The sequence below is a fragment of the Notothenia coriiceps genome, unplaced genomic scaffold (genome assembly GCF_000735185.1).
Source record: "Notothenia coriiceps isolate Sejong01 unplaced genomic scaffold, NC01 NC01_scaffold00028797, whole genome shotgun sequence".
Taxonomy (NCBI): Eukaryota; Metazoa; Chordata; class Actinopteri; order Perciformes; family Nototheniidae; genus Notothenia; species Notothenia coriiceps.
The window spans coordinates 36,213-60,460 of record NW_011361498.1 but is presented as its reverse complement, the minus strand read 5'-3'; the positions used below and the strand labels follow the sequence as shown (position 1 = coordinate 60,460).

The 24,248-nt window shown below is 40.8% G+C and overlaps 2 protein-coding genes across 4 annotated transcripts in view; one reads left to right on the top strand and one right to left on the bottom strand.

Annotated features, from left to right (window-relative positions):
• hlcs (holocarboxylase synthetase (biotin-(proprionyl-CoA-carboxylase (ATP-hydrolysing)) ligase)) overlaps positions 1 to 2,350 on the top strand; it is a 35,907-nt gene extending 33,557 nt beyond the window's left edge. Inside the window, exon 11 of one of the 3 annotated variants that reach the window (XM_010786074.1) lies at positions 1,450 to 2,350. In XM_010786074.1, the coding sequence (XP_010784376.1) occupies positions 1,450 to 1,528 (79 nt within the window). In that variant the 3' untranslated portion in view covers positions 1,529 to 2,350. Of the gene's footprint in view, positions 1 to 125; positions 1,014 to 1,449 lie in introns of those variants that run through there. The other 2 variants (XM_010786071.1, XM_010786072.1) reach the window with 2 other exon arrangements.
• LOC104958374 (single-minded homolog 2-like) lies at positions 1,542 to 23,864 on the bottom strand. Its single transcript, XM_010786094.1, has 11 exons — positions 23,690 to 23,864; positions 17,991 to 18,073; positions 15,881 to 15,970; positions 15,584 to 15,692; positions 14,317 to 14,402; positions 12,234 to 12,433; positions 11,868 to 11,974; positions 3,893 to 4,040; positions 3,157 to 3,346; positions 2,775 to 3,063; positions 1,542 to 2,107 (listed from the first exon to the last, which is right to left on the bottom strand). The coding sequence occupies exons 1-11, from the start codon at positions 23,862 to 23,864 to the stop codon at positions 1,542 to 1,544; spliced, it is 2,043 nt and encodes a 680-aa protein (XP_010784396.1).
• Between the last annotated feature and the right edge of the window lie 384 nt (positions 23,865 to 24,248).

The following is a 24,248-nucleotide window of genomic DNA, read 5'->3' as shown; positions in this document are numbered from 1 at the left end:
AGAATTAAAGTCATTTTGATTACATGTTTAAGAAAGATTTGTCAAAGTACAATAAAAAGCAGTTTATGTTCTCTCTGTTTATCAATTGGTGATTTTAAATAATCAATGATATCATTTGGACACAGATTGAAATCTTCATTCTTCACTGAATCATCAAATTAAGACCAAGATTGGGAACAATGGGAAGGTCTGTGAGTTAATGGGACATATTGTATTAGAAACTGAGCAGCTCCCAAGTAATAACACAATTCAAATTGATTGACAATTATCACATGAAAGCAAAAATGATATGTCTAATGTATACAAATGTGTTAACTTGAGATCAGTATTTAGTAGAAGCACATTAGGCAGCCTGTGGATTCATCAGCTTTCTTTAATCCATCTGCAAGTTTTCTTCTCTTAGCAAAACTTTTCTGTTGTTATTCAATAGTTGTTCAATGATACCAATATTAAGGAGCTTATTTGTTTTATTTGACATTTTATCAATTTGACATTTTTATTTTAACAAGCTATTGTGCATTGGACAACCCTAAGTAATGGTAAACCATTTTGTATTGTTGACAGACATCAATGTGTAATGCCTTCAGGCTCACATTATACTACATAAACTAGGCTGCCCATATATTGCACTGTATTTAGAGTGTGTTTATGCTTGATAGGCAATTTAAGTTATGCAATAAATATTTAATGTTGAATAAATAGTGCCTTCATTATTTTTCTGTTCAATAAAAGCTGTAATGGAGGCTTGTTGCTGCTCTGCTGTGGCTGCACATTATCATATGCAGCACAAATGCAAGTCTTTTTCTGTTCGCTGAAAGAAGATGACTTGAATTTTTAAGAACATATCAAGGTTTTGAGAGCTTTTACGTTTATCGATAGCATCAATTTGAAACATCTTTTTTTCATTCAAACTGATTTATTAACAGTGCTGATAATCAAAGTCTGTGAAAGGTCTTCTTCTTCTTCACGCTGACTCATTACTAACACTTTCTAGATGTTCACCAGTGACCATTTCCATATATGAAAATGTATTAAATTATTTATTAAATAATTTTTTCCTTTTAAGAACAAAACGTTTACAATGTTGAGTTGACTAATAATCAAATAAAAAATCTTGAAACAAACTGTATTGCATATATATTCTACACTGAGAAAACTGAAACATTGACCTTAATTAAATGTATTATGTCAACCGATTTCACATAACTGTATTAGGTCAGTTGAAAGCAATAATATTAAGTTGAACCTAATATATTTTTATTTAAACTTAATATTATTGCTTTCAACTGACCTAATACAGTTATGTGAAATATGTTGACATAATACATTTAATTAAAGTCAATGTTTCAGCTTTTTCAGTCTATAGAAAATGTTAAAGTTGATCTTATGACAGACAACATAGAAGAAAAAGAGCTGTAATATCCTGTGGCGTGTCAAACTATCCTGCAGGAGTGCAACATGGCTTCTGAAAGGTGACGGACCCTGGCTGCAGTCTGTGAACAGTCAGAGTTATGGCTCCCCGTCCTGAGATCTGTCCTGTGTCACCTCTCATTGGTGATGATCACCGATGTGCCGATGTAATGTGGGATCTCTCTGTGGCTCTCCGGAGACGAGCCGGAGCTGTGAGGGTCCGTCAGGTGGCTCAGCGTGGTCACAGAGCCGTGTTTACCCAGCCCTTTATGGAAGTTCATAGGCATGTATGGAGCCTGGGCCCCACCCCCCAACGTCCTCCTGTCCTCCTCTGCAGACCTGTGCTGATGAGGAGCAGCTCCGTCAGCAGGGTGGGAGTATCCTGCAGCTGGGGGGCCGTAAGGAGCCTCCATCATACACAGCCTCCTCCTCTGCTCCAGCCCCACACCGCTGAGCAGGGGACAGGAGGGGCCCCGCTCACCTGAAGCCCCCTCATGGTGGAGCGCCTGGTTTGAAGCTTTACTGTCTCTGGTGCCATGAAGACGGGGGTGGGAACAAACGTCAGACACCTCTCTGTGGACCAGTGTGTAATGTTCGTAGGGCTCTTCCTTCAGCCTGCTGCTGGAATGTAAGGTGTTGGAACAATCCGGATAGATGTCATCAGAGAACCTGCGCTCAGCTGCCAGCCCTCCGGGGCCTGGGGAGGGAAACACAAATCAGCAGTAGAAACTACACCTGAACTCCTGCAGCAACAGGAGCGGACAGTGTTCAGGAACATACTTTTAATTAAAAAAACAGCAGTGGGTCTTAGAAGAGAGATACATATTTTTACCAATCAGGTTTGATAAAAACCTAGGGTTAAATGAGGAATCATGTATAATACCTATGTAATCTTCTATCTTCGTTTTAATAAAGCTTTTGATACCATAGATATCTATTTTTCTTTTGTGACTGTTTTGTAGTCCATTGGCTTCATGTATTTATAAAGTCATTGCAATATGACCACCTCATATCCATGTTTAAAAATAGTGATATAGAAAGGATTTCTATCTCTAGTTGAATAATCATTGTTGCCCTATCTGATGATACCTTACTGTATTTGAAAAGAGATGCAACTCAAGTAAATATTACAATAAGAAATATTGATGATCTGACATAGATGTAGATGTCAGCAGAATGGTCAAAACCAATAAAAAAGGAGCTCATTCAACCAGATGTTGTGATCAATGGTCATGAGCTGAGATGAGAGAGTGGGAGTCCAGGTTAAATATCATTTATAAAGGAAACACGTCTATGAATCTATGATTTTCTTTAAATTAAGTTTAATTGCTGTAACGATGACAACCATTGGATAAACAGTGTACCTGTGTATTTGTTGGGTGTGGGGGGGCTGCTGATGTTCCACCCCACAGAGCCTCTGACGTGCTGGGTCAGCTGAGAGGGGGGGGCGGAGCGAGGCAACTGGCTCTGAGGGCTGTAGGGGTAGTGCAGGGTCAGGTTGTAGGGGGGGCCGCAGGGCACCTGGCCGGCCTCAGGGCTCAAGCTGGAGCTCTTCTCCCTGCAGGGGGTCAGGGGATACTGGGATTTCTCCTTCCACACACCCCTCTGTAAGGAGCAGGTGGAGCGGTCCGGCTGGAAGAGGCTAGCAGCCTCCTGATACCCACAAACACAGTTACACACTGAAGATCTGATTTACATGCACAGAGGATTTCTCTTTTAAGATGGGGCACAAATCAGTTCCCTTACCTTTTGTTTACTCAGCAGTCCGGCAGGAAGTCCCGCCTCAGGATAGGGAGCTGCTCTTACTTTGGGCTTCATCTTGACTGCTTTGGTTCGGAGGTGTTTGCGGGGGTCCTGAGTGGAGGACAGACTGACACAGTGCTTACTGGCTCGACTCTGGTCTTCAGATAACAGCAGCTCCTTGCCTTCAACTTCACTGTGTGAAAACAGGCAGTCTTTCAATGGTGGAATATAACTAAATACATTTAACAAAGAACTAAGTAAGATTTTGAGATACTTTTCATGTTATGATACCTTATGCTTTTACTTAACTACATTTTGGAGGAATTTTTTTAACTTACTCTACTAGGCTACATAACAAACAAATGTATGTATGGATAAAATAAAATAACAAAAACATCATTATGTATTATTATAGTTTCAGTTACCCAGCAGTATATCAAGTAATTTAAAAAATCCCCACCAGTACCATGTTCAACATTGACGTTAATGCAATTAAAAAATATTATAGAAAATTATTTTAAATCTGATACTACTGAAACATTTGTACTTTTACTTTTTGTACTTGAAGTATATTTTGATGCCAATACTTTTGTACTTTAACTACGATTTGAATGCAGGACCTTTACTTGTAAAAAAGGATAATTCACACTTGAGTATTACTTCTTACACCTCTGATGTCTTTGATCTGTTTTAACTGGAGGTTTAATATGGAGAAATAGGAGGTGGAGGACATACTCACGTGAGGACGTAGTTCACACTGACGATGCAGTGAGGCCTGGAGGAGCGGCTGTTGTGCACAATGGTGGCGTAGCTCTGCACCCAGACCCAGCCTCCATGCTTCGATAACATGCGGTAGTACTTGGTGGTGACCTGACCCTTAACCAGCACTACAGGAAACACAGAGATCAGAATTAAACAGAGACATTGTCAAATCTGACATCAGGGCATTAGAATCATACAGGAAGAGCCTCTTTATAAACTAGCATTGCACAGCGCTCATTCAAAAAAAGAATAGAGAAAAAGTTCAACAGAGTGTAACTTTAGACCCCTGTGGACAATAGAAACAAGCTGTGACATAACATTAACATATTATTTGTTTAGTTTACATGGGGAACTCTAGAGATACAACGATTTCAATTTAAAACAAAAATGTGACCTGCAAAATCTGAGTTTTTAGTTTTTAAATTAACAGTAGGTTCACACATAAAAAACGGATCAGAGAATATACTATAGACTGGTCTGTTTATGTATACCATTCCCAGTGGCGAGCCGTGACTTTTATACCTAGGCCCTCTGACTCCCACCCCTTCCCTCGACAAAAAAAAAAAAAGCATTATTACGTCACAGCGTATACTTCAGCGGAATATCAAAACAACGGCCCGGGGTGCAAAACGCATCAATGAAAGCGACCCTCTACCACACAAAACAACACCTGTAAATAACCCTATTTGTGTTCTTTGAAATTGAAAAGGATATTGCATTGTGTTTGTTACTTTCGTTGCAGTTGTATGTCTTAAGTGTAATTTGGCATGCTTTTATTTTCAAAGGCGAGTTTACGCTGTTGAGAGGAAGTTATTGTTGCTATGGAAACAAGGACAGCTTCACAGCGGGAGGAACTTGTCGTAAAGTCCGCGATAATAAACCCACCTATTTAGAGGGAAGATATGATTGGTCAATTGACCTTTCGCCAAGCCACGCCCCTAAATGCCCGTTGTCCAATCATATTCGATCACGTGCGCGGCTCCCTGTGGAAGTCCGACAAGCTTAGCGTTCAAATTCATTGCGAAAATGGTGAAGCGTTGTGCTTATGGTCTTTGGAAATCGGATAGCAGATATCCCATAAGCTTAGAGGGGAGGGGTGATAGTTTACCCGTTTCCTAAACCCAAAACCCGAGAGGAGAGATGCCGCCGGTGGATAAAGAAATGCGGCAGGCCCCATGCCCAGCTGAATATGGCGAATATCAACAAACACAAATACGTTTGCTCCAAGGTAAATACGTGCTAACGTAGCTAGNCAAGTTCTGTAATAATACGTAGTTCACTATAGTCACAAAGGGGATCCAATGACGAACCGTCCCACGACGGTTTCCCATCGTGGGAGCCTTTTTAAGCCCCGTGGGTCTAAAAAATTTAGTAAAATCTCTACGTCCCTCTCTCCTCGACACCTAATAACAATAACTTATAGCATGTCATTGTAGTTTCTTGCATAATACATGTAATCGTATTGTCATTACTTTCATGCACAATGTGACATGAAAAAATGAATTAAGTTGACATAAGGGAAGAAAGACATCGGATGTGAAGAAGGAAGTAACATGTAAATTTAGTGCGACCCATGTCGTATTATGTGAGATGGACGACGTTGGGACACGACGACGACGAAGAGAGACGGAGTAGAGGTAACTTGTATAACGACCTCCGTCGAGGTGAATAGATTATAGAAGATTTAGACTATTACTATTCGATTATTCCACGTTTGACATTAGTTAACTCGATTTAACCACCTCAGATTCGTTAATTTTGATCGTTGCTAGATGATCGAACGTGAGGTTTAGGAACTGCTATGTAAAGCTCATCCGTTAAGACATACGTCCATGTTAGGATCGGAGGCGATTGTAGACAGCCATCGTAGATACAATCGAGTGTAGAGGAGCGTAATCAGGCAGTGAAATAGTATACCACATGATCTTATAGGTTAATAGGACTCGCATTAAATGACTTATTTGGGTTGATGTAGAGGACAAAAAAAAAGTGGGTTGATAATCTGATAAGAAACGACCGCAAACTAACAACAAAAGACAGTTTAGTTATGACATCAAGTTTTGGCGCCATGGACGAGTGGTAACACTCGATCAAAATATTACCGTGCGATGCAAGCAACAAGCGCGCGCAGGTGGACCCTCCGACACCCAGGAAGAGGACACTGCTATTCCGAACCCAATTTTTTAATAATTATTTGTTTTAACTTGGACCCCCCTAGTGTGTGTTTAGCCCGTCTGACGCTCGACAAAAGAGGAGGAAGGAGGCGAGACCAGAGACTAACACTCACACACGTAAGACCACACACACCCACACCCCCCCCCTCGGGGCGGAAGTCTTATGTCCTCGCCTCCTCTACACTTATGCGTTGCCGACACCTGTGACCTTTGTACGTGTAACCTATTTATTGGTATCCGCAAATCAAATAAATTATTTTCCGTGTTACAAGTTACACTTTCACTGCATCTATAAAATGAAGTCAACGGTTAACCACGCATATGATATCATATATATATAAAAAAATTTAATTATTTTTTTTCTTTTTTTTTTTTGATGGCTTAAAGTCATCTCCTCGCCTCCCGGAGGCTAACGTCCCGCGTCGCGGGGCGGTTCTAGTCTACCATCCCACCTTCTGACTCATGATGCTACCAGTTTGCTGGATTATTCGTGGTGTCGAATGGTCGACATCAGCACACTGAAATCGTTGCAATCAATCACTTTTAATCAATGAATTTAATCAATCAATTAAACACTTACATTAGAAACGATCGATCGATCGATGCCAATCGTGCATAAATGGACCTCGTTTGCATAAAACACAAACAACTATAAGCGGTATAAGTCCGACCCGTACCCCGGACGGCGTAAAGAAATAGGTGACCGCCGTAGAGAGGAGCAGCCAAAACCCACATCCTTTGCCCATTTTATAGGGGGGGGGGAGATTGAATACTCCTATAGACGATAGGCTAAAGGTTTCTGGTATTCGTGTTGAGAAGTGGTAAAAGCGTTACTTACAACTTACGATTCGAACAGCCTGAAGGTGTCCTCGGCGCGCGAAAAGCACTAATCTTGCACTAAGCTTCATTACTCTAACCTGGTTGCCCCGTAAATCCCCGCACCGAAAACGCTTTCCGTTAAGGTGTAGGTGTGCTGTGTAGCTATAATTTTACTTACATCGGAAAACATAGACGATATTCTTCTACCCACGGACTGGTCGACCAATAACATCCGTTGTTCTTTTACCGCTTTAACTCACACTGATAATGTTATTATAATAATATAATTAAAATTAAAACTTAAAATCTCATTAATTGTTAGCTGAGCATCGCTAATTTCTGTCTAGATAACAGTTGGGAACCCATCGTAAACGAACCGTAAAGGCCCATATAGAGTCCAGAGGTACGAAACTGAGACAAAGCACCGAAGAGTTGTTTGAATTTGATCTCCATTTATGTCGACCGTTAACAGTGCAAACTGCCTTGCTTTAGCACTTCGTCTTCCTGAAAGAGTGGAGTTGTGTAAAATTTAGTTTCAGTAAGAAAAAAAAATTTAGGTGTTGTGGTCAGATACTACAGTTCTGAGGCGCATAGACTCAAGCATTTTAGTGATATATGTTTTTTTTTCCACGTAAAACCAGTACAGGAGCGTGCCAGTGATAATTTTGACGATAAGTGACATAGGCTCTCAAAACACGGGTTTTTTTAAGCCCTCTCGTAAAGTTTGGTTGTTACACATCGCATAAACTAACTACAGTCTTTTACCGACCTTTATACTGGGCCTCCTTGGCGCCCCTCTCGGCAGCAACGGCACTAATGGCCCAACACGACTGGTATCGGTACGCGAAATACTGCTTGTTGTCACATGGTTCAGAATGCAGCGAGCGTATACTGTATGACCCGGTTCGCTAGCAGGCTCTTTTAGCCCTCATTGTCCCAACAGTCGCACAGTGTGTTTTCGAGTTATATCAATGATCCGCATTCAGATTAGTCCTTCAGTTGGTTTGATAGTAGACCGACCAACTCGAATCCATATAGAGTATATTGGCTAGTAGAGAGACAAAGTCACGCCACAATGCGGGCGAGGACCGGCGAGGTGCTAGTTAAGCCGTGAAACCGCAACTTGGGACCTAGTCATCTCTAGACCGAGAGGGGAGGACCTCAGGTGTCACCATCACGTAAAGTATATACTCGCAACCACTGGCCACTCAATAGGACGACCTTCATCGTAGTCCTTCTAACCATGGTGACAACAGTATTTCGTACTGTTACCAGTCGTTGTTGGGCCATAGTGCCGTTCTGCAACCTGGTTGTGAGCACTGAGAGTCTACGAATGGCTGACAGCTCTCAGGATCCTTCGAGAGCTAGGTAGCTATAAGCAGGGAAGTTGCACTGGTTAATGTAGTAGTCTCAGAGGCGTCAGTCATACACGCTTATTCGAACTAGATTCGCACAACGCGGTGTGGTCACGCGGTCTATAGTGGGCAGCTTAACGGTTCGTTTCCGTCGATGGGGCTGCCACCAAAGGCTACCAGTCGAGGCGCGGACGAATCAGTTTATTGGGAACTTATATGACACTCCAATCCCTTATCACTATGATCAGCGTGCACAGTTACAGTTACGGTCCAAAGAACAACGGGGTCGACCAGCCGTGGGAGAGAGACATGCGTCAATTAGTAGGCCGGGATGTAAAGTAAATCTTTAGCTACACACACCACCTACACCTTAACTGGAAAAGCGTTTAGGTGCGGGGATTTACGGGCAACAGGTTTAGATAAGCTTAGTGCACGCGCGAGGGACACCTTCAGACATATTACCGAATCTAACGTTAAGTAACGCTTTTACCACTTTCTCAAACACGAATACCAGAAAAACTTTTAGCAAGTGCCTATCGCCGGTATAGGTATTCCGAATGTCTCCCCAACGCCTCAGCGAGCAGCACTAAAAATGCGCGTCAAAGGATTTGGTTCGGACTTCCCTCGCTACGGCGGTGCACCTATCTCTTTACGAGCCGGTACCGGGGTACGGAGTCGACTTATTCGTTATTAGTCTACCTGTGGTCAAAGTACAAACAAGAAAGCCAACAGGCAATCATTCATTTATATTTTGCTTTAATCTTTGTTGCATTTTGTTAATGGAAAGCCTACTGCCGACTTCCCTAATCCTGCTGCACAAGTGGGCACCCCGACCCCCACAAAGGAACAACAAGGTGGATGCAGAAAGCCACCAAGGAAACGGTAGATAACTTTAGACAAACTACAACCTTTAATGCCTCTTGTGATTGTATTGTTTTATTCCAAAATAATAATTCTGTCGAATTTGACATACAGCTCATGTGGTTTTTCACTCTTGCACTGCGACCTGTATGCAAGTGCCTCTATTGATGTTGTGCCTCCCTCTTTTCTAATGTTTATACTGTGGATATAACCCTCCATAGCGTATTGTAGCCCCTTTTGGGAACTGGAGGATATTGCTGCGTTATTGCTCCAAAATGAGTCTGTTAAGGCGACTCCGACGTTACGGAGACCCTCCATTATGGCTTTGTTTAACGCATCTGGCTCTCAGCTTGTCGGACTAGCAACAGTAACCAAGGGGGGGCGTGGCTTTGCGAAAGGTCAATTGTACTGTCATTTGACATTACTCTCTCGTTCAGTTGTCACAGCGTCCACAAGGCAGCGTGCGTTGAAGCTTGCCGGTGAAGTCTGAAACTCGACCAACAACCAATCACATGAATCTCCCGCTCCAGACACACATGAAGCACGCAGTTTGGTACTGGCATATGGTTTGATTGGCTGATGCTTCCGCCGAAGCTTCAAAAGTTGAACATTGCTCAACTTTTGAAGCGAGCAACGCGAGCAAAGCGAAGCAACGCTTCCACAATGCAGTTTGGCAAAGCGTGACGTCACCCCATTCAAAGTGAATGGGCAGAAGCTTCAACGCACGCCGCCGTGTGGACGGGCCGGCGACACTCCGATCGCATCTAGTAAAGTATCAGCCCTGTCTGCAGGCCTGAAGTTTACCACACCCTTTTACCCAACTTCACTTTATCAATCATTACTGATATCACAGTAAAGAACACGTTCCCTTTTCTACTGATCTCTTCTGCTCTCAAGGGGCTGTATTGTCTTTCCATGCTTGACATCGGAAATGCATATCATCTCAGATAGATGCACTGAGAAAACAGAAACGTTGACTTCAAACCCGGCGCCAGAACAAATCTACACTACCTCATTCACACCAACGCAACTCCGGTTCAAGCTCCGTGCTAGAGCTTTTCAGGTTCAGAACCGGTTCTTCGGTTTAGCTCCAGCTCTTTTCACACTGCCCAGAGTCCGACTGGTGCTGCGTCATTGCGTCATCGTTGGCGTCATGACGTAACCGTTTGCGTGCCTGCTTCAGAAACCCCTCACAGCTCACACCAACAATGGCCGATTGTGCTCCAGCTTCCTCTGTACCTCTTCTGAAGACCAGATTCCCAATAGGTAGCTGGTCTCTTCAGTGGACCACTGCTGCTTGTTAAGTTTCTCCATCGTTGTGTACAAACTGGATAAAACGCCGGCTTTTTGCTGTTGTTCAGGAGTTGATCCCGCCCCTGCCCCTGCCCCCGCCCCCCGCGGTGCTTTTGCTCTGGCCGGACAATTTTTTGGTGCTTGAAACGAACCGGATTCCGGAGCTAAGAGGCTGCTCCGCTGCGGTGTGAACAGGAAAACCCGGTGCTTTTCAAGTTCCAGCTCCGAACCGGCCCTGAAATACCGTTGGTGTGAATGAGTACAGTGTTTCAGGGCATATGATTTTCATGGGAGGGCACACAAAACCGTCATGTGCCGCGGCCAGTGGCGGTGCCAGAGATTTTCTTTTGGGGGTGCTGTGGGGTAGCTTGACGTTTCATAGAGGGTGCTCAAACATGTAGTGTTTCCCATTAATGTACTGGGCGCTACAGTGGAATGTTCTACTGCAACACTCCCCACACGCACACAGTACAGCCGCGACTGTTACAATGAAGGCTCGATAATCAGCTCACCGCATATAGGTGTAAGCAGGGGTAAAGTGATATTTTTTTTAAGTGGGGGGGACCTAACCTCCTCTAGGGGGGTCCGGGGGCATGCTCCCCCGGGAAGATTTTTTATTTTTTATTATTGAAGTCAAACGCATCAATCTGGTGCACTTTGAGAGCAACATGAAGAGATCTATGGATACATCTCTCAACACCCATATGAAACAGAACTGTAAACAGATTTACTTTTTCTTTATGGATATTTTACAAATCACTCCCCTTTTAAACTATATTCTTGTTTTACTTGTCATATAGTATTTCATACCTGTTTTTCATGTATTACTCTTATATTAATATCTGACATCACATACATCGTAGCATTAAAGTTCACAGTTTATTTATAATTAAAAAAAATATATATATTTTTTTTTAAATGTATAAGTAAATAAAAACGTGTTTATTGGGGGAGGGCAGGAGTGTCAAATGGAAGGGCCTGGCCACGGCACCAGGTCTGAGTGTATTATGTCAACAAATTTCACATAAATAATATTAAGTTTAAATGACAAATATTAGGTTAAACTTAATATTAGTAAATTTAATTAAAGTCAATTTTTCAGTTTTTCTTATGTGTAATGTGGGATTGTTATGAAAAGTAAGACTGGATTTAACACACCCAGTGGACATTATATGTTTCTGGTTAAGCACTTTGGCATTAAAAGAACATATCCGCCTTTTTCCATTTTTGAATGATATCTTAGGAGACCTGATTGATTAAGGCTATTACTCGACGACTTGCTCTCCTGAGCCACAGCCACCTATGGAACTGTATATTTTTCCTGTCAGTGATGTGGTTTGCTTGCTGTTTTTCTGAGCCATTACATTATTTATTCATTCATTGTTGATTTGTAACTGAACTTGGACTTACCCTCCCACCAAATTCTGACTAAGGATGTTGGAGGACTCACATAAATGGTGAGCGTAGCGCAGATGGAAGACGTCACAGGCGTGAATGTGGTGGTAGAGGGTCTTCTCTATCAGGTCCTGAGGCTCATATCCTGTCAGCTCTGCCACCCTGGCTCCAGCACAGAGGAGAGAGGACACAATCACAGTCAGTTCAACTTAACAATCCAGCAGTCCAAATATTTTAAAACAGATCATTTTATATGCTTAGAACATGTTATATTATGCATGTGTTGTAGGAGGGATTTGTTGTTACCATAGATTCTGATCATATGTGATGGTTCTCATGATCAATACAGAGACCAGCAGGATATCACCATATCATGGCTTTCATCTTTCTCTACAACTGCTCAGTAAAGATTCCCTCCTACCTTGTGTCCAAGAAAATGAGTTTCAGGTCCAGGCTGGCCCGGAACATGAACATGTTGCTGTGGAGTTTGATCTCTGTGATACCACTGGGGGGCAGGGAGTGGCCGACGGCCACCAGACCCACAGTCTGATAGCTGGATTCATACAGAGCTATGTCCATCATGTACTGACGCACTTTCAGGTAGCCGCTGCAGTGGATGACCTGGGAACCACAGCAGGACATCAGGGTCATTCAATGGTTCAGAGGGACAGAGAGAGTGCAACTTCTGCTGCCAGTTGACCAAGGAGTTTGAGACTAAAACAATATAATCTAACAATGTTCAGAATTTAAGTGAACAAACTCAACATATTATTTATTTAATCAAGCATGTGTTACTCAAATTCCAAAATGCAACTCATATGTATGGAGGCATTATTGCAGCCACTAACTGTTTACCCAGCTGGCCCTTTCTGCTCCATGTGTTGTGTTCATGTAAAGGCACACACCTCCTTTAGAGGGTGTGCTACCACCCAATTGGTAGTGAATGCATTGATCTGTTTCTGATGCTTGAGATGATAATAGCGTTTTGGAAAGTGTCAGCAAAGAATTCATATTTTTTTAGATGGAACACGGTAGACATGTTCTGCAGGTTGTCATGTGACTGATTAAAGCAGAGCTTCCAAAATACCAATTATATATTTAAATACAGCCACATATTTGTACATTTTTTATTAAAATGTTTGTTTCTGATGTGAGCAAGGTCAACTCCGCTACAGCCACATTTTTACGATAGGCTATAGTGTTAACATAACCCTGTTAAGAGATAAGATACGTTTAAAAGCGTAACAAAACACCATGTGTAAAAATCAACAAGTATAAATCAATGAGCAAACACATCCTTCATGCATCCACTTCTCTACCAGTTTGACATAAATATGGAATTGAAACAAGCCAACATTAAAAACTATTTTCTTCACTGCTGTATCTGTCTGTTTATGTGCTGTTTTCACGAGAATGAAACGGGTTGTATCCGCTACTTTTCTTTTGCATATAGCCCGTTCGTTCACACGAGGCCGTAACAGAACCACGGAAATGGACCCCGCAAACGATCCCAAGTTGGATAGATCTGCAAACTGAACGCTCTGGGGAGCAAAACAGCTCAGTGTATACGCTCTACGGTCATTTCCTGATAACGACGAAGCCATAGCCCCACCTCTGCTGCTCACTGCTGTAGCATGGTCAGTCAGTAGCTACTGACCATGCTACAGCAGTGAACAACCGTTTGCGTTCTCGTTTAGTCTCTGCCTACTCTTTCACCTGTTGCATGGTAAATCACACAGATGTGTTTGCAAGGATTACGAGAGGCCAGAGGTGGGAGAAGTACTAATCTTATACTTAATTTAAAAAAAGTACCAGAGTGTAGGACTAATCTATTACAAGTAAAAGTCCCTCATTTAAAAGTATTAACATCAACATATACTTAAAGTACCAAAAGTAAAAATACTCATTGTGCAGATTGGTCCATTTCAGAATAATATATATGATATGTTTTATAATGATTGATCATGGAAGTGTTCTCAAAGCTGGTAAAGGTGCAGATAGTTTGAATGACTTTGTATACTGCAGGGTAGCTTGTGGATTTACTCCAGGTGGAACTAAAGTCTGATTTAAGACTTGATTATATTTCACATCATTCATCCACATCTGTAAAGTAACTAAAGGTATTAAATACATGTAGGGGAGTAGAAGTACACCATTTACCTCTGAACTGTAGTGGAGTAGAAGTACAACGTAGCATAAAATGATAATACTCAAGTAAAGTACAAGTATCTAAAAATGGTACTTAAGAACAGTACTTGAGAAAATGTACTTAGTTACTTCCCACCTCTGCGAGAGGCTCTATTAATTGAGGTGATTGGACAAACATCTGACTATTGAAGAGCTTTTATTAACTGAATATTCCTCAACGTCCAAAGCGTTGGCTCAGTCCAATAGGCTGCTGATGACAAATTAATTGTTTTTGAACCTATTTTAAATTAAATCTCTTGCAGTCCCTCAATTAAGCAAAAGCTTATAGTGTGTGTGTATACAGTGGCTGCACCTACCTTGTATCCCCCACAGGTCAGTCCTGCATTCCGTTTAGCAAGAACACACTTCATCCTCAAGAAGAAGGAGCGCTCTAATTCATACTCTGTCACACAAACACACAAAACAGAGGCATTACCAACATGTTGTACACCAACAAGTGTATTGTGTTTTTATAAAACAATATCCCAGGGATTTTTGTCACCAGTTATTTCTTTCTTCTAAAATTATCAAAATCTTCACCTATTTGTTTTGACAGACCAATATCATCAAGTTCGCCCCTTACATAACAGCAGTTAGCTCTACCAGGGCAGTAAGTTGCAACCCCAAGCCTAACCCAAATGAATAACTATAAACACCTCCGGAGACACAATCTGAAAACATTTTGTGATGCTGACACATGGAAATGTATTTATTTTGCAGGTGCATTAGTAACAAAATAACTGGTGATTGAGGTACAATGGAAGCCATAAGCAAAAATGTGATGCTTTTGAAAATGACTTCCCTTAATGACAGATGGATAAAGTCGGTATTGCTCCTCCTTAGCAAAATAATAATTTCCTAAAAGGAAAAAGCCAGACAGGTATCACTTCAAGGTCTGTCTATATGCCTGTCTCAAATAATGTTTCTCCATGTTGTTGAGATGCATTTGTGTACCAGGGTTTTAGGTAACAGGGGCGCATCTTACTTCCAGCGTGCGCCCTCATACCAAAATGTTAAAGTGATGCCAGATGTCAAAAACTGTATAATTACCCCAGAAGTATGAAAACCATGTCAGACGGCATAGACAGCTTTGTTTTTATGGAGCTTTGTTGTCGCGTTGTTGTTTAAGTCCGCGGCGCCATCATGTATACGGGCACGATGGCGTGTTCTCGCCAGAATTGATATATTTTATAAACAAGATCAGCGCCACAGTAAAGCCCTCATACTATATAATTCTTGAAAAAAAACAGATTTACTGTACTGTTGCAGTTCCTGTTCTAAACGGGCTCTGGTACTTCTATTCCAAGTACCACCGCAAAGTGTGATCGGATGAATGGTTGCCAAAAAAAGGACTTAGAAATACGTCCTGTAAATCCCCAGGCTTTCTGTCTTTATCTGTTGTTGATGTGGTATTGTCAAGAAGGTAACCCGAGATTTGGAAAAAATTGGCGAGAAGTAAGACATTGACCTTGAATAGTTAGGGTTAGGGTTAGGGAGGGTCAGCGAGTTCTGTCAGAGTTTCAGACAGACAGGTTGTACCACAACGTATGAGCAAGAGCTTCGAGCCGGAGGATGTTTTAGTACCTGGAGAGAAGTGATGGTGGAGGGGCTGGCAGAGACTCAGCACTGCTGTCATCTCATCATGGTCCGATGGGTGGATGTACTCAAATATACTGTTTCCGGTTAGCTCCACCTGCAACACACACCCAGCAAGTGTTCATACATGTTTCCAAATCAAGACATAAGATAGAAAAGTATTGAATCCATGAACAAATAATAGTCAATTCCATTTCTGTCACGTGATGAATGTGTGTGACCAGTACTTGTTATAAGTTACATTCTCTTGTTCTTATAAAATTCAGGTCAGGAGGAGGGTGTTACCTGGGAGAGGCCGAGGTGGACCGATGCTGTCTCAGAGATGTACATGATCTTTCCATCAGAGGCCACAACAAACACGAAGCCATCCAGAGTCTGAGGGAGCGGAAACAAGTCATTACTGTTAAACGCAAACATTTTCTTATATCTTTATTTAAAAACACTAACATCTAGGAGTGTATGAGACGAAATACATTTCTGAAAATGGTTTAATATATCTGGTATAAATAAAGGCTATAAAAATCATAGCACAAATACAAAAGGTGTGAACATTGCAAATAATCAGCTGCTCATTTCTTCTCGCTTTTCTGCACACTGGAACTGGAACTGCAGTAAAAAAGCGTTCTGTTTTTATTGCATGGTGAAATTGCACGATCAATTCTGTCAAAAAGATTAAAGTATACTAACATAATTTCAAATATGGGCGGTGAACTATTTCATTTATAATTGATTTGGGAAATGCAATTTAATAATTGATCAATTATACATTCATTTATAATTAAGCACTTTGTAACTTTATTTTAAAGGTGCTGACCTTATGTAATTATTATTGTTATTATTGTACCAAATGCAGCTTTTAAGGGCACAAAATGTGCGCAATAATTCATTATTTGAGGGTACAAAAATGAACGTGTGCTGAACTCTAAACTCTTATTCAGCACTTTCTGTTCACAGGAGCACATTCTGTACCTCAGCCTCTGCAACACTTTAGCAGGCCTATTGTGCTCGACACTTATTATTATATTATATATTATATTATTATATTATATATTATATTATTATAAATATATTTATTAAAAAGTGACAATACTGAGTAATATGTAACAGAACCCAACTCAAGTTGAACTCAGCTTAGCTGATGTCTCTTTTAAAGCCTGAACATGCTGCAGATTTTTATTGTGATCATTGTACTGAGTGCAGTTTTACTTCGTATTTGTAATAATCTTAGAATAACCATCTGCAGTTAAATAACACCTCCAGGCCATGAATAAAATGAAAGTAGAAAGGAAGAAGTGCTAAGAATCACTAAGAATGGGAAGAAACAGCAGATCAGGTGTGTTATGTGATTTTAAAAGACATTTGGATCGGTTTCTTATGAATTGAAGAGACCAAAATCATATGGAGCACGGAATGCATTCTGAGTACACACACACACACACACACACACACACACACACACACACACACACACACACACACACACACACACACACACTTATAATGACTTCAGGGCAGTGTTCTCACCATGCACTGACACCATAACAGAACGCACAGCGTACATCGTGACTTTTGACATTACCCGCAAAATAATAGAATGTTGCAAGATATAACCAATCACCGATATTTAAATATGTATGAGATTATCAAACAGACCTCTTTTCCAGCAGAAACTTGAGGTTTAATAAAACCTACTTTCTGTCCATTACTGTGTACATTTAAAGGGACATTGAAAACGTATACAATGAATTCAGTAAAACACATTTTAAAAACAACTTAGAGAAACACTCACTGTCTGTAGCCTACTTTATTATTTATATTACATTACATTTAACTGACGCTTTTATCCAAAGTGACTTATAATAAAACCAATCAACCACGGCGATGCAATCTCAAAAATGGGGCAAGAATCCTGCTGGTTTGAGCAATAGCTTTCAGCAAGCCAGACCACCATATATCCTACTGCATAGGCTTTAGATTTGTGAAACCATACTAAGGGCTACAGACTAAGTTTATTTTTTAAATATATTTCATTTGCCAAGGTGCAGTATAAATAAGTTGGTTTTCAGACTGCGATAGAAGACTTTCTGATGACCTGAAAGTTTAAATACAGCATTCATTGTTGTATTTATTTTAGAATAATGAAGAAGCCCATAATCTTGATAATTATTTTAATTTCAAATGTAATTGCAGCTAATATTTTGGCCAGATTTAAGCATCTTTGCTGCTGTTTGTGACCCCCACTCTAATGCATCACCCAGTTAAGCAACCTTGTATGAGCATAGCATACACATGCATACAGCAATAGCATCTGGTATAGCAGCAGCTTCATGCAGCATATCACAGCATCCCTCAGCAGAGTAACTGAAGCAGCGCAGCGTGGTGTTCAGGTACTGACTTGTAAAAGGTGAGAGCCCAGCTCTTTAGCCATGCTGTCCAGAGGACTGCACCTTGAGGTCTGACCCCATCCTTCACCCAGACCTACAGAGAGAGAGAGAGACACAGGAGAGACAGTCAGGGAGACAAACACAGACACATATATCATGCTCGAGACAAAAAGTGGGGAGATAAACACACACTCACCGGGAAACACAATCAACATGCAAATTAGACATTGTGCACATTTAGGGTAAAAGAGAGCAGCTCTGTAAGCACTGTCATTTATGCAAAGTCATTGGAAAAGAGGAATACATTGAACTTTGACCCTTATTATTCCGACTTCCACTATACCCTTACTCAATAAGACTTCCACCGTCTCAGTGAAATATTTGAGTAAAACAAGACATAACTTAAGAGCATGTGGTACCAGGTTGCAAATGTTATATTGTGATATTTTACATATATTTAATGACATGTTATTTAGCTGACACTTTTATCCAAAGCGACTGACATTCAGTACTGTAGAATGCCTACGGGAGCATTTGGGGTTAAGTATCTCGCCCAAGCACACATGTTGACTGCAGGGGATCGAACCACTGACCCACTGATTGCTAGACGCTTCAGCTGCACATTAAATGATATCATAATAAAAATCAATCAATCCCAGGTCACAGCAATTCCACACAAAGATGCATGGCAACTGGATGAGGTACAATCCAAGCCACATGATTTATTGAAAAAAGGAAGACATGAGAACAATATGACAGCAGGCCAGAAGGTAAAGTAATCTGCCTGCTGACTATTCTCAGAAGTAAAATTTAACTCAGGGAAATACTCAAACAGGAACATTCTTGCATATCTAACCTGCTATATTTCCCACAAATGTTGCAATTGTGACTCTATGAGTCATGTTATGTTTGCTCTCCCCGGCTCGATGTAGAGACTCAGGCCAACAAGCACCTCTCCTGTTCCTGTTGGGATGGCCTCTGCAGAGACTGAAGGCTGCCATCTGCTACGTGAGGTCAAGCTATGTGAAACTCAAACTGGTTCAAGTTCCACAAATTAATTTAAATTCACCTCCAGTGTATTGGACTGAGGATGTAACTATGTGCATGCAGAGATGCCACTAGATGTAATTCCGTTTTTTACCTATTTTGGTTGATTTGACCTCTTTATCAACCACAACAATATTTACTTGGTCAGGCATGCTTGTCAGGCTTACAGTTAGTTGGCCATGAATAAAACTAATACAAACCAGTGAACCATTCTGCCTCTTTCCAGTCAGTGACACTGCTGTCTGCTGCTGGCGTGAAGAAGGATCAGACGGATAAGGATGAATTCATGGCAACTATGATTCATTATGTCTTTTTCCCTGTTCAGACAGTGGGCACGCTCTTTATAACTTCATCTGACAATACAGCTGAGAGAACCACAGCTGTTAATGGTAATATGCAGATATATACAGTTAGGTATGACATGCCCTCCACATCATTTATTTCCACTTCTGTACATACAGTATACAGTATACATAGTACTGTATGCACATAGTATGAACATACAATACTATGTATACTGTATAGTGCATTACTTTGAGCATATAGGAACTGAATAGTGGCACTGAATATAAAGTTGGTGTTGCGATTTTTGCAAATCATCCAATACATATAATTCCAAGTCATGCAGGCTGTGGCACATTTCCATAATAGCAATCAATCTCACACACAGTTTTACAGTGTTTCCTCAAATGTTTTCTCATGGCCCAGAGGGATAGAGGACTCGACGAGGCCCAATTATTCTATAAGTAAGCAGGAGTACATGTCTCACTCATTGGAAGTATGATGTTGCGTTAAGTTATTATTTAAAGAACAACAACATAAGTGTGGTTGAAGCTAGGTATGTCCATGATTATCACATTTCTACTTCTACCTGGTAGAACTCTTCTGAGAAGAGTTTATTCGGCACAGAACTGAGACATGCTTTGTGAAACATGGCAATACCCTGAATGGCCTCTCCGTTTGTTGGGATACTTTTCAGTCGACCAACCCCACTTTTTGCTTTAGGCTGAGGTAAAAATAAATAAAGAGCTTTAAAAAAGGCAAATATTGTAGAAAACAGTGCTGTCAGCAGGAAGGGCTGAAGAGTTAATGCTTGACACTGTTCATCTTAACTCTTTTGTCAGTATTGAGACAGATGACGGCCAAGCTATTTTTTGCTCATTCTTTACAATGCATACAGTAGGTCATCATTTCTTTAGGATCTGTAAAAAGTGTTACGCTTTACTTCTTAGTGTCAATAACATTGAGTTGTTCTGTTCTGCAGTCATCAGGTGTCAGGCTATTCACAAAGTCGCAAATACCTATCAGCTTCCCGTAACAGGTCCTTTACCCAAACACAGGATAAAAGCACTGATAACAGTCAGAGTGCTCCAAACTGGGGATTGAGTATATTGTACAATTGATGATGCATCACATATTATCAGATTCTTCTAGGCAAAGGGTGAATTTAAAAGCTAAATAAACACATATGTGCACACTTTTTAATATTGCCCAACTTTGAGTTGAGAAAAGCAAATAATAATAATATTTTAGAAGCCTACGTGGATATAAAGTGTTTTTACTAAATCATTTCCTGCAGAAGGTTGTTCCGAAAGCCTGACAGAATGCAGAGGAGAGTTTTTTCTAAAGGTCAGATTGTTTAACGAATTATTCTCTTCACATCATTCGTAATATCATACTAGAGCTGCTGGAATACTGACACAGATTTTAGGTTGCAAAGAAAAAGGATATGACAACGCCAAAGCTGAACATGCATTCATTTTCTATTTTGGGGAAAATGGCCAATTTATTAATTTACAATTTAGCAACAATTCTAAAGTAATAGCATTGAAAAATAGAATTAACAAAAGGCTACTTATACTTTGACCTATGAAACTGCTCTAAGTGTGTTCCCGTGTTGTTAAGTTGTGTCAGGTTCAGGTCTGACTGATTCATTTGACTGATGTTTTTTTTTCTTTGCATATTAAACAAAAAACCATAAAACGCAAATTATATTTTATATTTTAAGGTTTTACATACACATTTTTGACTGCAAAAGCAACTAGTATTTACTACAGCTCTACATTGTACTAATAAAGGATTTGAGCAAATACTTTGATATCCGAGAATTACATAATTATGTCTATGGAATTATGACATCATTAAATATGACTTCTTTTTGGTCTTCAGTAAGAAATTCACTTTATATTGAAAAACGTTTTTTATCCAGAAAAGGAAAAAAACAAAAAAAATGTCTATGCTTTCCTTAACAGACGATCATTTCTGAGTAACTTTGAAAATATTAGATTAATTATGTCGCCTTAATTAAAAAAAAAGATTATGTTAATTTTTGTTTTCTACATCTAATTGGTAGGCCTACCACACATCGTTTGGTACTTAGGTGTATTTCTTATGTTAGTCCAACCATAATAAAGCTTTACCAAAATAACAAAAGTCTAAAATATGACCAAAATGTATTAATGTAGGCTAATTAAAACAATAATACAATACAATTACATTATATGCCAAAACGAAGCAACAGAAGGCCCTTTAATAAGTAACCATTCAGTCCATATTTCTTATCTTAATATTGCCCCTTTTTTCAGGGGTTGGGGGTATTTATTCTTCTATTTATTTGTGAAACGCACTGTTTATCAAAATGTCCCAGCAGCAGAGTACAGCTGCAGGCAGCCTCTGTGCTCCGGCGGGTCCGCTTCTAGCTTGGTTACAAATATACAAAATAATAAATAGCCTATTATACCCTGCTTTTTAAGAAATGACATGCCTGGGTTTGGGATACTGCTGTGCTGTCCCTTGGCTGGTGATGGCCAACTTAATGGAAATTGTCCTTGATTAACAAATGAAAAAGCATTAAATAGGCTACATATTTTTGAAGCTGGTAGGATATACTACCATATTTGCAGGCTACATTTGGGTGGGCATGTTCTTCTTCTTTAAAACAGATGGCAAAGTAGGCACAACGCACTAAATGAAGTGCGTGTCTGTGTGTTTTACAGCCTGTCCCGGCGCTCTGCATTATGGGACTTTATTAAGATTACATGGCTCTAAAATAATCCACCACAAATGGATCCATGCCTTCCTGATCCTTATAGGCTATCTCCCGGTCGGATCACGGAGCCGGCCGGTGTCTCCGCGGCGGCCCGGAAGCAGGTCCTCCTGCCGGCCCCTCTCTGGAGCAGGTCCCGCTGCCGGCCCCTCTCTATATGCCGCCCGGGAGGGCCTCCTGCCGGCCCCTCTCTGAGGTGGCCCGGCCACAGGGCCCGTGTGTTCACTCTGACGTTATGAGTGATGACAGAGAGGAAGGGCGGTGTTTTCCTGCCCTCTAACCTGCCCCACTGCGGCTCTCTGCGGCCTAATGAAATAATACACCTTGATGAATGAGTGAGGTGGCTAAAGCAGACACCAGCTTTTAATCAGAGGGGGAAATAAGACCACCACTTCACTGACACCTCCATTACCAAAACTGCTGGAACAGCCCGGATTATGGAGTGAAGGAGCACACGGAGAGCAGACTCATAATAATAATAAAAAAAGGGCTACAAATAAAAACATTTAATGGATAATTAAGTCACAAGGACAGATACAGGAAAAGTGTCCTGCCAACTGCAATAACACTTTACAACTCGCCATGGCTGGCAGAGAACTGACAGCTTCATAGTTTATATTTAGTTGATCTATAGGGCCTACTTCACAAGTTATATTGCACATTTGTATCTAATTTAATATGCCATCATCACGGTCAACTTGTAGGCCTATATTTTCTACTCTTTTTCAGTTTAATTTCTATTTTTCAAATGTTTCCATTTATAATGTTTATTTTTAATTTATGTACAATGTCTTGTATGTATATGCTTCTGTAACAACAAAACAATACATCAGATAAATAAAGTAAATGTTATTTATCTTTTTATCTACATCCCTCAGACAAAACTCTATGTGTTTAAAAGGTTCCCCCTTTTTTTAAGCAAGCTCTCTCGTTGAAAACGGTTTTAACATTTATGAGATTTTTTTAACGTTTTGAACTTGGATTTAAAACTGTATTTAAATGTGATAATATGAGGCACCCGTCACAAAAGGCTTGTTGGATATGACATGTGGTGACAAAACAAATGGTTACTAAATCATTTACTTTGGAATCTATTAACAAGAAAAACAACAGGTTTACCACGCTCCTAAAATCCCTATGCTGTATTAGAAAACAATTAAATTATGTATTGATATAGCAATTGTGTATAAATACCTTTTCTCCTCATTTCTATATTAATCAAGCAATTGTGAGACACCGTATAAAAGCTCAGACATTAGAGGATAAAAGTCAAACTGAATTCCTTATTTATTTTTTCTTACACATATAAACCATAACGAAAAGTTATACTCTTTATACATAGTGAACAATCATAAATGCAGTTACATATTTGCATTTCAGTGTGGTGTAGGCCCTATACACAATTAAAACGCAACTAATTCAATAAAGTCCGTCATTTTTGATAGGCCTATCGACTAGCCTACTTTACAGCCTGCATTGAGGGTGTATTATAGGGCAACATGTTTTATATTATTGCTGTATGGTTTTTGCTTCTTTTCGGTGTCTGAATGTCAATGGGCCCTGCCGATACAGTGATAATCAGTACAATAAAAACCCCATCCCTCCGGTGGTCCCTACCGTCGGGGAACACGGCCCGCATCTTGAGGTAGCTGCTGGTCAGCCGGATGATGGAGGCCTTGTCCAGCTGGGAGGTGATGGCTCCGGGCAGAGGCAGCAGCTTGGCCAGCTCGTAGAACTCTCCGTTCTCCTTCTCTCTGCGCGTCTTCGCCGCGTTCTTGCACTTTTCCTTCATCTCCGGAAGTTTCAGATAAAAGATTCTTGCATAAAAGTAAGTGTCTGCGGAGCTGTTTAAACTGATGTAACAAACCAGCCACAGTTACGGAGGGAAGAGTGCTCCTCCAGACACAAAACTTCAGCAGGATCCAGAGACTTTGCGCCGCCGCTCAGCGCACTCCGGACATCAGAGAGATGAGGGCACGGGTTGGAACCATTCTTAAAGCTCGGTTCCCAGCTTCACCTGCTCTTAACACAGCAAGGTGCAGAAAGCTGAACGCCACGTCCACTGTGCCGTCACTTCTCCACCGTGTGTTCATCCACCAGATCAATCCGCTGCTCTCCGGACATTACAAGAGGAGATGCACTGAACCACCGGCATATGCACTGACCACCCAAGGAC